Raw genomic sequence first — 14,710 nt, 5'->3', positions numbered from 1 at the left:
CGGGGATCCTCCTCTCCTCTAAACTTTGTCATAGTTTCTTTTTCCTCCTATCACTGGTGCTTATTCTGTATTTCTTAGTTTCCTTACCTGTCCAGCCTCATGTACCTTTGCCTCAGGTTAGGTTTTGTGAAACCTGGAGAAGTCTCATCCCATTCTAAAATGTCGACAGCTGCTCTGCGTCAGTACTGCTTCAGCATGAAAGGTTCAGAATAACATTTTCCTTCTTTAAAGAGTTAAGACCTCTTCTCTGCAGCTAAACCTTTTCCTCCTAAGCTCTTTTAAGAAAGGGAGTGAGAAAAATTAAGCTTTAGACCAACACGTGGCATGGAAATGGTTTTCTGTTAATAAAAGACTTGCCTTTTTTATTCTTTCCTCCTGGCTTTTTGTACCTCTCACTGGTTGTCTCAGATTAAATTAGTCTGCATAACTGTGTTATTATCTCATTCCCCTCCTCCCTGCCATGCTGTGCTTTCTGTGTCCTTACAGCTCCTTACATTGCTCAGCAGAGGCTCTTTTAAAAAAAAAGAACCTAAATAAAAGTGAGAAAAATAATTGCACAGTAAATGACAAGAATTACCCTGAGTACAGCGGATTGTCAGATACTGCTCTTCCTGCAGGATTTACACAGCAAGCACTCATCTGATGATCCTTTCAGTTGAAGTAATATATAATGTTTGTAATCTCATCTTTAAAATCACCCCCGTGAGTCTGGTCCTTGGCTGTGCTTTGCTGCCTGCTTTATCTGAGAAGTTCTGGCTCAATGGGTGTGCAACATGGTGTCCTTCTGATTATTTTGTGTGTTTGCTTTTTAAATGTTTGAATGCAGAAGCTTTAGAATGTCTTGGCTCATTGTGAAAATGAAATTGGCAATAACATTGTTTAACAAATTTGGGAGATTTTCAAAGCTCTTCATATTGGTAGTGCAGATTTCAGTTATTCAAAGCGTAGCTGGGTACCCATCAGGCACCGCACATACGTTAATTTTGGAAATAAGCTCATTTTAAGATATTGTTTTCAATGCAGCCAAGTTCCTGTTTTCTTACACAAAATCATGATCAAAGTCCCAAAGCATTCCATGTGATATAAATGGACTTGGCATATAGTTATTTTCTTGTGATGTCCAATCCAAGTTCCTGTTAGATTTAAAAGAGTTTTGATCACAGATAATTGTGTGCTGTTTACCTGCGTATCTCAAGAAGCCTCTTACTCTAGTGATTTGGTTAAAATTTAGGTCTATCTTTATCAAGTGATTGACTGAATATATTTTTAGCAAGTCCTTGAAGGCGAAATGTTCAACTGATGGCTCTTTCAGTATAATATTTGTTGGCACCAGCTTGTGAAAACTGCAGTAGTTGGTGGAGACCCACTGCTGGTATCTGGTTTAAGATCTGGTTTTTTCCTCTGCTCAGTAAACTATTGTGCACAATTTGGTATTAGTTCAGACCTAGTAGGGTGATGACTTGACAAAGAGTGTAAATAGGTCAGGCTTTTAAAGTGTGTCTGATCTGCAGTTGCCCTGCCTTTGGGTCAGGTTGTACAGAAAATGGCCCTTTGCCCATACAAAATGCTGGGTAGATTTTTCAGCCCAAACAAAGAATTTGCTGGGTGTGACTTCTCACGTTGCTGTTGTGGGAGACAGACCCAAGAGGTGGATGTGAATATTGTATCAGAAGGTCAAATACGTTACCAGCTGGGTCAGTTAATTGTTTTTTGTGAACGTAAGAGTTGAAATACAATATTGTTCTTTCATACTGTGGAACACTCAGTATTTTAAATGCCACATTCATTGTTTTAATGGTCAACAATGAATCTGTGGTGCTTGCTATTTTTACCTTTGAGGTATTAGAGTGAATATGTTTTTCTGAGCATTGGTGCTGTAAACAAAGCATTGCTGTTTGTTACCTGTGGATAAAACTGTCTGCATTAGTGGGGCAATATTTTTGATACTGCTCTTTGCTGCATCACCTGGGAGCACCGGTGGCAGCAGCAGGTTTATTGTTCTTTCCCAGAGGAATACTCTGTATTTCAAGGGCCTGTCTTCAGGGTCAAGATCTCTGGGGCTCTGCTTTCCTGGTTGTGTATATTTCTATTTGGGTGCTCAGGTGCTGAGATGGGAGGAGGACAAGGAGCAGCAGAAGAAACCATTGCAGGGCTCTGGTTTATGTGTGAGAGCAAGTAGGTGGCTCATGGGTCAGTTTTGCAGCATTGATTGCAGTGGTTCACAGGTGTTTGCAGGTGAACACATTTGCTTTGCTGTCTTTTATTGCTTTTGTCTGGCAGTTATTTCCTAGTACCTGTCAGCAAATGCTGTCTCATCAATCATGTAGTTCCCAGTCTTTTCCACTTTCTCCCTCCTAGAAACTCCTCACTCCACTCAGTCTGTTCCCAGCCTCCTGGACAAAGTTCATGCCCATAAAAGGGAAACAGAAGCTGGTCATAAAAGACAGTGAGGAAAGGTTTGTTGTTATTTCCAACCTTGTTCTTTTTCATTTAGGTGAACTATATATACATACACACACGTGTGTGTATATGTGTATATATATATATATATATAAAAAATGTTTCTGTGATAATCAGTGAATGCTCTTGCCTAGCCTGGAAATTACTCTCCTTACAGTTTTACCAACAACAATAACTGATTTAACATTGAAGTCTTTAAAATTATATGACTTCAAAATGCCATTTTCAAAACTGTCTCAAGCTCTTAGGAACTTTAATTTCATGGCATTTACTGTTTCAATATGCTCTTGAAGGATATAGCAGGCAGACACCAGAGTTTCTAAGTCCCTTTTTCTTTAAGCTTCAAGGGAAGATCTTTATGACTCCTATTTCTAAAACTCTGCACCATGCATCTAGATGGCAAGCAATACAAAAGAATATGTTTTCAAAAGTGTTACATTATAGAAGCATAATCAATTGATTATCATCTATTTTAGTAGTCATTTTAATCCAATTATATGTATTTTTTCATTTTAATCTTTGGCATTCATTAATGAAAACTTCGAGCGTTGCTTGTAGCCATGAAAAATTAGATCGAGAACACCCTGCCCTACTTAAACTGTGTATTAGCAAAGCTACTTTTTCCTTGAGAAATACTTCCCAAGTGCTTAGGAAAAAACCTTCCCTAATTGATAACCAAAAATTAATCATAGTCGGATACTTCCAGTTTGCATTCAAATAAGGTATTTCTCTATCTAAATAAGCTTCCTTCACTTGATTATTCATATTGTAGTTCAAAATGTTTAAAAATGAAAGATAGAGTTGGATGAAATGTAGACTACTTAATACAGTGTGTATTTAATATAAAAGTCATGCATTATTCATTTTTGCAATTTGAATAACTTTGAATTTAGCATCCCTGTTCTTCATCTTTTCCTTTGATGAACAATTAATTATTAAAATATAATATTGTCAGCATATGGCACAAAAAATCCTTGAAAGTATAAAATGAGCTTCCTTCTCCTGCCATCCTTTGATAAAGGGATACCATATTTGTGGTTTTGCACAAAGCATTTATCCAGCATCTTAAGTGATTCCATCAAGTAATTAAAAGGTTACAAAAGTTAGAAATAGTTAAATTCTTAATTTTAACTGCAACGTTTTCAAAATGTGCCTCTGCCTCCCAGGTCTTTCATGTGTAGTCATTGGCTGTTAATGCAGGGGATGTTGGCATATTCAAACACTCTTTGGGATCCATTGTGGCTCACTGTGTGCTGAGTGCTGATATAGAGACAGCTATGAAATACAAGTCCAGTGTCAAGGTTTGTGTGCCGCATTTGGAAATCAAGTCCTGTGACTGAGTTTCTAGTTTCTCTAACCAAGTTTTTCTGTGTAAAAATGAGCCAGTCAAATTAAATGCGACCTTTTGCTGTGATTATGACTTCTTGATTAAAATTTCTTTGAACTTTGGCCAATCATATATATTTTAGTATTTATTATTTAAGCACACTTTTTCTCGCAGAGGTATGCTATGACGAGGAAAAAATGTGGATTATTATTTGTTTGTTTCCTTTTTGGAGATGCAGATGTGGTTGAAATCTACTTGGATTAGAAGGAAAGGAATTGTTCACTAAGAGGTTGCAGTATTGCCTTGACTTTAATAGAATTACTTGTATTTTGGAATGCTAAAAGCTATGAAAACATCGCAGACCTGTTGATATTGAGCAGAAAATAGAAGATATCTGAAGTGTATGTATCATTGGCATCATGCAGCAGCAGTGGAGTTAAAAAATATTATCAGACTGCTGCTAAGAGGTTTAGGCAACTCCTGATTTGATCAAGATTTCCAGAAGACTGTGGGATGCTTTGGAAGTGAATTCTGCAGACTTCATCCTATTTGGAAGATGTGTGTATCAATCACCAGCCCACCTGCTTTTCCCTTCTCTTGGGGCAGGGAGTGGGTGGCAGTGGGTTTGCTCAGCAGCTCTGGTGAGACAGAAAGAAGAATTCCCTCTGCCCAAGTGTGGACTCCTGTTTGAGGCATGCAGGATATCGAAAGTAAGGAATAGAGATGTTTGGGAGAGCCCCGCGTGTCAGCCTGCCCAGAGGCAGTGAGCACCTTTGCACAGGCTGAGAGGGTGCTTCAGCCTCTGAGTCAACATGAACTGCAGAGAATAAATGCTCAGGGATGGCAGGGAAATTGCCTTGCCTGCAGCTGTTCCCTCCTTTTGTTTATTTATTTTTCTTCACAGTGTTAAATATTACCAGCTTGTCACTCTTACTTGAAGGTAAATGCTTCCAGTGCTTAGGTCAGGCTGTCCAAGGAGATTCTCAGAGAAAAAAAGATTTGTCCCCAGACTGCTGGACCCTGGAAAGGACTTTCTCAGATTTGGGAGAAGAGGTAGCAGTTTTACCTGTGAAACCTATTTGTGGTGTGTTGGCTGTTTCTGGCAGCACCCTGGCAGTGGCAGCGTGGGTGGGTGCAGGCAGGCCTGAGCAAGCACTGCTTGGATGTTGCTTCGAGAACCACGTTGAGCTTCAGCAGTGCCCTGCGTCCCTGCTACTCAGCCCATGTGCCTGGCAGCTCCCAGAGAAGTTTGGCTGAGCAGCATGGCTCTGCCTCCTCCCTCTCAGCAATCCACGCAGGGTTTGACTCAGCTCCTGCATCCTTTTCCACCTCTGGCAGAGATGGAACGGATACACTGCCCGATGCATTTTGGTCAGGCAGCAGTGAACAGGACCACTGAGGCTTGGCTGTGTCCCACTGAGATCTGTCTTGCTGCAACCAAGCTGGAGAGCCATGTACTGAGTGCTGGAACCTTTGAGTACAGTGTTATTTCTGTACTGACATAAACCAGTGCGGTAGCAAGTGCATTTCACACCTGCACACGTTCATAATAGGAGGGTCTGTGTTTGGGATGGGGCTGACTAGCATTTTGGCTGCTCCTTTAATAAACCACTCATCAGCTCTTGCAGAGCCTTCCTGGGAGGGGGTTTCCATTTTTCATTACATAGATGATAAAATACGTTGTTGCCATTACACCTTGTTAGGCTGCCTAGCAATGTGATATCTGTTTTAAAGACACATTTTAAGAAAGTGTAATCCTGCTTGTCAATCTTCCCTGCAGAGAAGGAGACCTTTCTGGATCCCTTTGTGCTGAGGGAACTTCTGCCAACGTCGCTGGGGAGCTACTACCGCTACACAGGTTCCCTGACTACTCCTCCCTGCAGCGAGATCGTGGAGTGGATCGTTTTTCGGAAACCTGTGCCCATTTCTTACCATCAGGTGTGTTTGTTTTGTCAGTGAAACCCATCTCCTCATTTGCCCTCCTTAAGACGGTTTTCAAAACCCACCAGTTTAATTTGGAGAACACAAATGTTTCTGCTGACAAAAAAGGAAGTGTCGGTGATCTTTTTTATTCTCTTAAGTAATATTGTTTCTGAATAGGAGCCGTCAGTCTTGAGAAGATGGTACAACGTGAAACCCAGTTGCCTTTCAGGGATTTATTTGGTATTGTTTTTGTTAAGATTAAATTAAACCATGGTGTAAATAGTTACATAGAGCTCCTTTTTATTCTTTTTAATTGAAACTTTCTTTTCAAAGTAAAGTGAGTGATTCCAGTTCTGCTCAGATTTAGTAATTTGAACTAATTACATTAAAAAAGACCTCTTTCCATTAATTCTCCATGCTTAACTGCTTTTATAACACAGTAAAGCTGCCATTATGTGCTCAGAGAGCTGGTGCACAAAAATTAGCACATAGCAGCTTTTAATGCAAATAGACACAATGTCTGGAGTTTGAAGAATTATCCTAATAAAGCAATGTCTAGATGAAGTCAAATGTTTAGCAGTTCAGTGTATTTTGACATTGTAAGACTGTTGTCTTCAGAAAGCCAACCTGCTGGACTTAGTCTTGCCTCTTTTTCATCTGTCATAAGCCACTGAAAGCAAACTTTTTACGTACGCTAATTCTGTAAAGTGCACATGAACTGTTCACTGGGTGATTCTGACTGACAGATGCTGTGCTCACAGGTTTCAGAAGTACGGAAGGCACTTGCCATACCCTTGCTCCAGGCTTTTTTTCCTGTTTTCTAGATCTCATTGCTTCTCCCATAGACTCTTTCATCCTTTTTTGACAGTCTGTGTTCAAAATCAGTTGCAGTGCTTCAGCCCTCCAGAGGCTGAGGGACATGTCACAATTCATGTCTCCAGCCACCCATCCTGCTGTTATTTTGCCTGTTTCACAAAAGTACTGCCCGTGTTCAGCTCCTGGTCAGCAGGAACCATTTTGCTGGAGGCTTTCCCTGGAGCCCTCTGGCTGAGCTGAGCCCATCATGCCTCCAGGCAGCCCCCAGTTCTGGCTGGAGCCTGGGACTCTGCACATGGTCCTGTTTGAATCAGACCCTTTGTTTTTTTCAGGCTATTTCTCTGATTGTTGAGATCATTTTGAATTCTGTCCTTGCCTGCAGGATACTTGCAATCCCTTGTAGCTTTTCACTACATCAGTAAGTTTACTGTTTATTATTTGGTGGCTGCAAGGCCTGGCCCACACTCAGTTTTATACCCTGTGTGTGCATCAGGTGGGTCACTTCTTTTTTCTATTTTAACAAATGCAAATAAAATGGTAAATACCAATTTCGGCTGTCGATACAAAGGTGCTTTGTCCTGGCATAGCTCCTTTCCTGTGCTCTACAGGAGTAACTGCGCCAAATCAAGCCCTTAAAATTTGGCGTTGTGCTGCTCTGTGCATGTGTGTGTGGTTGAAGGGCTGGGAATTCTGTGTGTAGACAGACTTTCATTGATACTACAACACATGTGGAATAAATAATAGTATTCCCCCCCTCCCCGGCAGCTCTAGATGTGTGTGTTTTAAGAGCCTGCCTCTGCTATGGTTATTATTTGTTCCTCTAACAGAAACAGTGTAACATAATCGATTGCCATAGTTTAACCTTCTTTATCACAAACCCCATGAAGCAGCCTGTAATCCCAGGGAACAACAGTGATATTGTTTAATCTTTGTTGCTATTTCAATTAAATTCTTGCTTTTGTGCAAAATACCTTGCTGGAAAAAGGACAGTAGTGAAGTGGTCCATTGTGGAGTCTTCTCTATTTTATTCTCAGTCCTCCATCATCATCATCTTCCCTTATAATTAGACAACAAACCAGGAAAAGCTGTGTCACCCTGCAGATGCATTGTAAAGCTAAGTGCATTCAATGACCCAAAACATGGCATTATCTCTCGTAATGCATACCTCAGAGTAGCTCATTGTGCTTGTAACAGTTTCAGTATTTTTAATTGCCATTTGTATATCCAACCCATAGAAAACTACACATCAGGCTTTAATGGTTTGTAATTGCATGACTCAGAGTTTTAGATCAGGTTTCCCTGTATCTACAATAGTCTTACAAGAGCTTCTCATTTCTTCTTCTGAACGGGAGTTTTTGTAGTCCTTGAAGAGCGTGATTGCAGCTCCTTGACTGCAGATCTTGGAATATAATTTTTTTCTGGCAGCTACAGAGAAATTAATCTCATTTGTTTTAGGTAATATTTTTATAGTGAAAGTGAGGTTGAAATGGCTTATATGTACTTCAACACATGAAAAGTGGAAGGTTAAAAATCATGTTTGAATTGGCAGTTGTTAAAATGCAATTATACTTCCCCAAGGTAGCATAGCAGAAGAAAATATTTTAAAAGTTCTCTCCAAAAGTTTAAAAATTCAATTAATGTCACAGATTAATGTCTAAGCCTAGAGACTTGACTTCAGAGAAGTAGTTACTACCCAAGTTCTTGTGCTTTTATAAAGTCACCTTAAGCCCTGTTAGCTGGCTTCATCAAAACTGCTTCCAGTGCATGAAGTGCAAAAGGTACGTAAATAAGCACAAGAGTTTTGATCTGTGCTTTTATAGAAGGGTGTAGCAGGATCATCTGTTGGCTTGGTTCTTCTTTTTAGACAAAAGTGTAAGTCAGTCCCTTTACCCCTTTTTTAATCCATCCTCCTATGCTTTTGAGGGCGTCCTGCTAATAATTAGGAAATGGTTTTTGAAATTTTTCAAGATGTTTCTTTGAAAGAATCAGAAACAGAATTGTGTTGAGAACCTGGGAATAAAGCATTCCTATAAGATGCAGAAAAAAAAGTACAATTCAAATTCCACCATCCACACCTGCAAGCCTGGAAGCAGCACCTGAGCTCTGGAAGTGGCACATGAGCTCCCTGCCTGCAATGGGAACTGGTCATTGGTGGTCATCCCTCCCTGCTTGTCCCCTGCTGTCCCTGTGCTGAAGGGATCTCAGATTACCATTTTGAAGGGAAATTAAGTAATGGTAGTAGGTGCCTCATGAGTCAGTGGATGATGCTTAACTGCTCTATTACACACTGCTTTGATTTTTTTTATCAACTGAGGCTGCCGTGATAATTCTTCCAATTGTAAGATTCGGGGCTCACATGCTTCTCCAGGGCTTTTAGAGCAGGCACACTTAATGAAAAGGGTGTAAGTTTGAGTGAGCTGTCATTAAGCTATGGATGTAACTCAAGTCCCTTTTTGAAGTCCTGGGCCAGATTCTATGCTCCCAAAATCCATACTATCAATATGTGTAATTGATGTGATGCAAACATTATCAGGAGTGATTCCTTCCTTCTCTGCTCTGTCTTGCTCAGTCTTTCCAGCAGCAACATGACTAATTCTAGTTCTTGTCCTGAATGATAACAAGTTAGCAGCAAATGCTGTACCGACCTTGATAGCTGAAAAACATTATAGAGAAAAACATTAGCTGAAGATATTTCCACCTTAGTTTACTAGACTTTTTTTCTAAGAAATACTAAGATACGAAGTAACAGAAAAGTTTTCCAATTACAGTTCTTTCTTAGAGGTTAATACATTTTCTTATAAATAGCTCAGATCTGAATCCAACAGAAGAAACTTATTCCCAGAGGAGTATATGCTAGCTGTGCCTAAAAGTGCTGCACGAGCTGTCTGTGAAGCTTAGCCTGGCAGCTAAACTTCATAAGGTATTTGGAGATAAGGAAGCATTGCCTTATCCAGGCCAAAGCTCTTGGTGTGGAATGACCTAGAAGCGCTTGACGCGATACTGTGAAACAAAACAGTGCCAGCAGTGAGGAGGGTTTGGCAAGGCTGTGTCACACACAAAATCCTTCCAGACAAGGGGTCTAAGGACAAATGCTTCTTTGCCAATGACAGACATCCACAGGTTCTAGAAGGCCTTCTCCCATGTTGGGCAGGATAAGCCCTGTGTTGAGATAAGGTGGTTGGCAATAATTTCAGTGGGCAGTCTGGCTTCCCATGTAGTTTTATCAGTCTTGGCATCAACATTTTACTTCCTCACATTTTACTGTCTTATCAGCCGCCCGGATTTCACCACATTGTTTTTCTAATTAATGTCCCTTCTCTCCCCTGCCATGCTGGCTGCGATCAGCTGGAGGCATTTTACTCCATCTTCACCACTGAGCAGCAAGACCATGTCAAGTCCGTGGAGTACCTGAGGAATAATTTCCGGCCACAGCAAAGCCTGAACAACAGGAAGGTATCCAAGTCTGCTGTGAAGGATGCTTGGAACCAAGATATGACAGACATATTGGAAAATCCGCTTGGCACAGAAGCTTCCAAAGGTACACTATACTTTAGAATTTTACACTTGACTAATAGGAGAATTTTTTCTGTCTACTTTGTCATCAAATGGTGTCAAGAACAGCTGTGAGCTACCAAAGAAATAATGCACATTGTGCAGGCATTCCTTGTTGATAAGTGTTGATGAATTAACTAATTCTGCTTATGCTACAAATACCTGTAGAACTCGCTGTCACAAGGTGCCATGACAATACAGCCTTAGAATATGTGGGTCTCAAAGCCACAAAATACGAATCTCAAACTGGCAATGTCCCTGTTTCTGCCAACTGGTTGTAGGGCTGTGGAGATGCCTGGCAAAAAGGGAAAACCAAAGGACCAAGGTCAGAGGTAAAAATTCAGCCCCGTTAGCACTGACGCATTGGGTATTTGAATGGAAATAGAGTATCCAGCTGTGGTTATGGGTTTCATTTCTCCAGTAACAAGACTTCTGAAGAACTGTCAACCTTTAAATTCAACGTTCGTATCAGTCTGTTGGTAATGGTGATAGGAGGAAAAGAATCTCTTCCTTTTAGGCAGATGATTTTCTAATGTCTTGCTGAAGTGTTTCATATGCCTTTTTGTAGAGCAGCTGGCACTTACTTCTGTCAGACACCAGATAGTGAGCTGGATGGAGGGGGTGGGAGGGAGGTTGCTGTTACACTGGCCCAGGCAGCCCTGGCTGAAGTAGCACATCAGAAATTCTGAGAGAAATGTGTTCTGGATAAAGCAAGACTAGAAATAAATATCAAATAAATTTACTACTTTTATTTGCCTTTGTGGTGTTGACTGGTGTTATTTATAGGTAGAAGAAATGACGTGTACTTTACAGTCTTCAGTCTTGCGAAGTGCTTGGTGCTTAACCAGCAGAGGTAAAGAAGAGAGGGGCAGTTTGCCAGAAGGAAACAGCTAAGCAGATTTACAAGCTTCCCATTTTTTACCTGGCATTTTCACCTGGCCAGGCACAGAAAGCAAAGATTTTAGAGGATGTGAATCATGAAAACAGCTGCATTCAGCAACCTCACCCTCCCAAGAGAGTACTGAGAGAGTGTATTTCTCAGGGCTCGTTATTCTCTGAGCGTGCTTATTTATATATATATAATATACACGTACACAAACCTCATGTGCTTTAAAGGCAGCCTTGGGACAGAGAATTTACATCAGAAGTGAGAAGGAGATCTCCTGCTATGCTCGGATGCTCTGGCCTGTAGTTTTCAGTCGGTGTTGTAACAGCAACATGTGTCAGTAATTTCTTTAGTTATATCCTCTGTACATATTATTTACCCAGAACAGTGATGAAAGTTAATGGGTTACATTATGTTAAAAGTGACAAAACTGACTAGTTTTTATTTTGAGTGCAGCCAAGGTACATCTGGTATAACATTCAAGAAGATTTAACTGCTTTGGCCACACTCCTGCATATTCCTCACTTGCTGGATTGTTTATAGAATTATAAAGAATCCTTGGGTGATTTTCACCACCATAATAAATAACTGAAACCTGCAATTTTGTCAGCGCATTACAAACACTAAGGTCTATAGTTAATGGGCTGATCTTGAATTTGGAACTGTTGAGACCAAAGGAGCACTTCAATTACTGGGAAGATTCACCATGACTTTGATCCAAACCAAGCACACGTGGCTTAGTTATCATGAGGTGAGCAAGTCTACAGGAGCAAGGGAGCAGCACAACCATTAGTCCATGTTTATATGGTTTGGTTCTCAGGACTGGTTTCCTGAGCAGGTTCTCTATGGGTCCTCTCCCATCATGTTCAGGTACCATAATGCTCTGTACTTGTGCCCGTCTGGGAATTTGAATTTATGACAAGAGAGACCTTCAGGTGGGGGACATGCATTTCCCATGGTCTGACAACATTCAGCATGCCATCTAATGGCAGGGATGATGCTGGAGTTGGTGCTTTCTGTCTCCCTTGAGCTTTTGCTATAGGAGGCTGATAGCTGGGCAGCCAGTCGTTTTGTACCAGCTCTGTCAGCTTGTCTCTTTCTGGGTTGTGTGTGCAACAGAGGACACTGAAAATAGGTGCTTTTTTTTCATGAACTTAAAAATAAACAGGTTGGCACAGTGTTGCTAACACAAAATGGATGTAGTATATCCTCCAAAGGTTACAGGGATGAGATATAGCTGTTCCAGAAATATAACAATGTGGATGTTTCTGGCCCCTTTTTTGACAAAGGTGAACAGTGATGATGTGCCTGGTCCACTGCACATTCTGAACTACTGACATATAAATAAAATGAGTTGAAGTCATAATACTTGAGTGAAAGCAAAACCTATTGTTTATTCAGCTAGTAAATATAGTTCCTCTTTATACAGTGTCATTCATGCAAAAGTACTGAGGATCCGAGAGCATGGAGTGCTTTCCAGCCAGACAATCTCGCATACAAGTATAGAAGAGTGTAAGCTTAGCATGACGAATTTATTTTATGCAGATTCTTCTGCAAACCTCCTGGTTGCACCTCAATGCTTTCCACATTGCATTCGGCAATGTGACCAATGGCTGTCACATGTTGACTCTTGTCTGCCCTCCCTGTTCCTGATTTGTGTGTTGTAGAAAAAGGCAAGGTCACGAAAATGTGTCTTTTACTTGCTGCAAGGTGATATGGTTTGTGATGGTCTGCAGCTCTGGAGGGGAAGTTTGGGTTTGTTTGTCGGTGTGAATTTTTGCAATTTGTTTCCTCTGTCACACTCTGTTAAGTCTGTGGGCAGTATTGCTAATCTGGAAAACAGGGTAGCATTCATTATGTAAGCCTTTCTTATTTTGGAGGAAAATGTGCCCAGAACAATTTGCATAATGTTCAGAATAATTTTCAGAATTCCCTGGTGATTAGGGAATTTCAGATCAACACAAAGTGATGCAGCTCTGCAGTGGTCCATTGGCAAACGTTTGGTACCAAAGAGGAATGTCTTTCCTCTCAGCTGTCAAAGCTATCTCAGGTCACAAAATTGTGACCAGTAGCATAACCTACAGATACACTGGAGGAAAACTTTCTCACTTTATACTTGTCCCCTGAGTATTTCCTTAGCAAAATTCCAAAAGTGGTGGCATTTGCTTAACGAAAAGTTTTCTGGGGAAGGCTATTTTAGGTCAGTGCATTTGGATCCAGTTTGTTAACCAGTATGAATGTTACCAGCCTTTTGCTTTGCAGTTACTCTCCTCTCCTTTCACTTTTTTTAACTTTAAAGAGGCAATGAAGAGAGGGGCATTGTTTTTAATCATCAGAATACAAGATGGTGAAATACTTTAGCTAATTTGAAATAGGACTAATTTTTCACTTACAGGTGAAAACTCCAGATTTTCAGAGTCAGAGTTTAACAAGAGGAGTTTTCCTTTATTCCATTATCTCATTCCTTCCTCCTATTGGCAAAAGCTGATTTAAAACAGTTCTCTTGAGGACTGCTTGTATGCCTGGAATGAAAGCATATGCCTAAGACCTTTGCTGAATCAGAGCCCATGAGCTGAGCTTAATTTTTAAGTTGACCCTGGAGCTATTTCAAAAAACCATACAAATTATGTTTGAAGATCTTATTTCTGAAATACACCATTCAGGTTAAATACTGTTCAGCTATTGAATTGTAGCAACTGGTAGGCTGACAGTAAACCCTTGTACAGTGATACTTTTTAAGATGAAACTTTCAGAGATCCAACCTATACAGTGGATCATGCTGTTAAATCAGGCAGATCATCATTTAACAAGAGGGCTCACCCATGTTGCAATATTAATTTATGTTAAGTTTTGAAAAGTTAGAGGTTCTCTGTACAGATGTTCTAAGCCAAGAATGCATTTGTAAAGCATTGACCAGACACTGTAATTATCAGTGACTGTGGCAGTGTCTGACTTTTTGGACAAGAAAATCTCTGTTAAAATTGCCTCCTTTCTTCTCTGACCTGTCCTCTGTGGCTCAGGACTGTGTTGCTCTATCACATCATATATTGTGCTCCTGCAGCTCCTGGGCTGCTTTCAAGCAGCTGTGGTAGAGGGATTGCTAATTATTTATTGGTTTAATAGTGCACATTGCTCAAAGGGAGCAAACAGAATTCTTACATAAAAGTCCATCCAGTTCAAGGATCTGTGTCTGCAAGACCCTTGCTACTTTCACATGTTGTTCCATCAAGCAGAACTGTGTTTACAAAACATTACCTGCTTTAGTAAAGGTATAGGTGTGGAAACTCAGGAGGAAAAGATGTTTCGTTTCCTTGTTTCAGGAGGTACCCCATGTGCAACAATACTTGACCATTTAATTTTGCTTTTGGTTACATCAAATGTTGTTTCTTTCTCTTTATGTTGTTTTTTTTTTTTTAACACTCAAAACTCCCTTTAACCTTTTTATCTCATTAAATGTGCTGCATGCCTTAGAACACTTAAACAAGCATCCCATGTGAGGGGCTCTTGACATCAGAGTTTTCTTTCACAGATGCCTGATTACTTTCCCAAAGGTGTCTGATTACTCTTTGCTGGAGTCTCAAATAATGCTGTTTCCCATCAGTGGGATTTTGCATTAGAATACCATCTGTAATTATGATCCTAGCCTAAGTTAAATAATGAGCAGCCATAAATTCACTCCAGTAAAACTTAGCTTTGGACTCTAACAGCTGGGACATTTCTCTAGTACTGTACAGGTGATCATTTTC

The 14,710-nt window shown here is 40.4% G+C and overlaps 1 protein-coding gene across 1 annotated transcript in view; it reads left to right on the top strand.

Annotated features, from left to right (window-relative positions):
- The window catches only part of PTPRG (protein tyrosine phosphatase receptor type G), a 311,473-nt gene that overhangs the window by 207,358 nt on the left and 89,405 nt on the right, over positions 1-14,710 (top strand). The window contains exons 7-8 of the mRNA XM_042015311.1: positions 5,568-5,725; positions 9,872-10,064. Coding sequence (XP_041871245.1) covers positions 5,568-5,725; positions 9,872-10,064 — 351 coding nt within the window. The remainder of the gene's footprint in view (positions 1-5,567; positions 5,726-9,871; positions 10,065-14,710) is intronic.

Source organism: Corvus kubaryi, unplaced genomic scaffold (assembly GCF_017639235.1).
Source record: "Corvus kubaryi isolate FWS band 111438036 unplaced genomic scaffold, C.kubaryi_AGA036_p1.0 136, whole genome shotgun sequence".
Lineage (NCBI taxonomy): Eukaryota > Metazoa > Chordata > Aves > Passeriformes > Corvidae > Corvus > Corvus kubaryi.
Note: the sequence above shows the minus strand (reverse complement) of the source record. Positions and strands in the feature narration are given on the sequence as shown.